The sequence below is a fragment of the Aplysia californica genome, unplaced genomic scaffold (assembly GCF_000002075.1).
Source record: "Aplysia californica isolate F4 #8 unplaced genomic scaffold, AplCal3.0 scaffold00163, whole genome shotgun sequence".
NCBI lineage: Eukaryota > Metazoa > Mollusca > Gastropoda > Aplysiida > Aplysiidae > Aplysia > Aplysia californica.
In genome coordinates this window covers 428,145-430,190 of record NW_004797433.1, presented here as the reverse complement: position 1 = coordinate 430,190, position 2,046 = coordinate 428,145, and the positions used below count along the sequence as shown (strand labels likewise).

Genomic DNA, 2,046 nt, shown 5'->3' with positions numbered 1-2,046 from the left:
AGGTTCGAAAGAAGGGCTAAAGTCTACTTTTACTGAAGATGAAATTGGTGCAAAGATGACCGAGTCATTGTCGTTTATATGGATTCTGTGTCTTTAATTTTTAGACGCTCGTTCACACATTTAATCTATAGGAGAATGTTTGGACTATTTTTTCAGCAACAAACCAACAGGAGACTCTTTCAGTGGTGCTGCCAGCTCCAGCACAGGACCCAAGTGCCCTCGCTGTGGCAAGACTGTGTACGACGCTGAGAGAGCCATTGGCGTCAACACGGTATGAACAGCTCGTAGTACAGGTTAACACTAGCCCCTTCCCTCATCCCTATCCCAAGTTCTCTTAAATATTAGATACAGAGGAAGAGGCAGGATCAGGAAAAGATGTTGGAGGTGGGGGGAGGGGGGAGCAGAGAAGCGTTAGACAAAAACAATATGGCTATGCAACAGGCGATACAGCAAACAAGAGAAACACGCCGCTTGCTTGTCCATAGGACACTGTTAAGTAGCAGAAGCGGTAAAAAGTTAATGAAGTAAGTAACTAGGTAAAAAGATGCTCTTAGAATCACTCCAGAGATTTACATTTTGATTTGCTTCATTTTAAAGACTTTAAACATGTGAAGAAAATCTTTTACAAGTGACGTTACTGCCACCTCCTCCCCTGCTTCTTAAAAATAAGTTCTTTAAAAAAAATTAACAGGTCTGTTGCAACTGATGCCATATTGACTCAAATAACATGGTTCACAGTTGATGAAAACCCAGGATGTTGGTGGAAAGTTAAGTGAGTTCTAAACGAAGGCCTTAAGTTGAATTTTCCCAATTTCATTCAACTGCTCTTTAGTGGTGATGGTTGTTTGCTGAGAGGGTACTTCCAACTTACCCCATTGCCATTTAAAAATATAACGTTTATATAACAATGTCCAAAAGGACCACCGGTCTAAGAAGCCCACATTTCTTCTCAACAATGGGTGGTCGTCTTGGACATGTTTTAATATAACTATCTTTCCCTTCTGTATGTTTTAAACAAATGGTTCCTCCCCCAGCCGTGGCACAAGTCCTGCTTCAACTGCAATGCTTGCCACAAGACCGTAGACTCCAGCACAATGGCGATGCACGAGGAAGAAGTCTACTGCAAGAGTAAGTCGTGTTTTTTCCTTATCGGCAAATTATTGATCGCCATTCATTTCTCTCTTCGAATGCTCTCTCAAATTATCTCAAATTTTATATAGGACAAGAGTGCAGTATTGTTGTGTTGCTGACGTCCCTTGCTTTTTGCCTCAGGTTTTGTATAGATTGAACTTGAGTATGTATGTAGACGATAAAGTCTTTTTAGGTTGTGCCATTTGAAGTGAGCAAGGCTATACTTTGACGTTGATTGCTTAGTTCAAATCATGTAAACGCTTACTTGCAATAGTGCGCACGCATGTAAGAACACACAAGCACCCACGCACCCCACCCCCCCAACACACACACATACACACACACAAACGCACATACATTTATCTATTTAGCTAACTAGCTATCTATCTATAATGTGTATCTCCATTCTTTTCCTCTCCAGCATGCTATGGCAAGAACTTTGGACCCAAGGGATTCGGATTTGGTCAAGGAGCTGGCACTCTCTCTATGTCATAAAAATACTGCATATTTCTCACTTAGATTTAACAGTGAGAGTCGAGAGAATGTTTCTCGGCGATCTGGAAGAATGGGTGAATGTGCGCGCAGTGTTGTATGTTTGTCTGGCTACTCAGGTCATCTCATTATAAAACATGTGTAACTGCAGCTACCATACAGCTCGGCATTCCGTTTCGGGAGTCGTCACAAGAAATCAGAGGAATGAGCAAAAGCGTAAGAAATTATTGGAACTTCTTCGCAAGAGCCAGGTTCTAAAAGTATGAGAAGCAGAGCCATGATTTGATCTATTCTTGTATTTAAGTATAGACGAGAGCTGTCTCCTGGTTTAGAGTGAGCGTTTCGTATCCCATCTAAGGACCTTCTAAAAGTCCCCCACCTCGTGATACACCAAAAAGACATTGCTTAGCACCAATGAGAAAA

General features: G+C 41.6%; 1 protein-coding gene across 1 annotated transcript in view; it reads left to right on the top strand.

Annotated features, from left to right (window-relative positions):
- LOC101855251 (cysteine and glycine-rich protein 2) overlaps nucleotides 1-2,046 on the top strand; it is an 11,367-nt gene extending 9,321 nt beyond the window's left edge. The window contains exons 4-6 of the mRNA XM_005097741.3: nucleotides 157-271; nucleotides 1,035-1,128; nucleotides 1,553-2,046. Coding sequence (XP_005097798.1) covers nucleotides 157-271; nucleotides 1,035-1,128; nucleotides 1,553-1,626 — 283 coding nt within the window. The 3' untranslated portion in view covers nucleotides 1,627-2,046. The remainder of the gene's footprint in view (nucleotides 1-156; nucleotides 272-1,034; nucleotides 1,129-1,552) is intronic.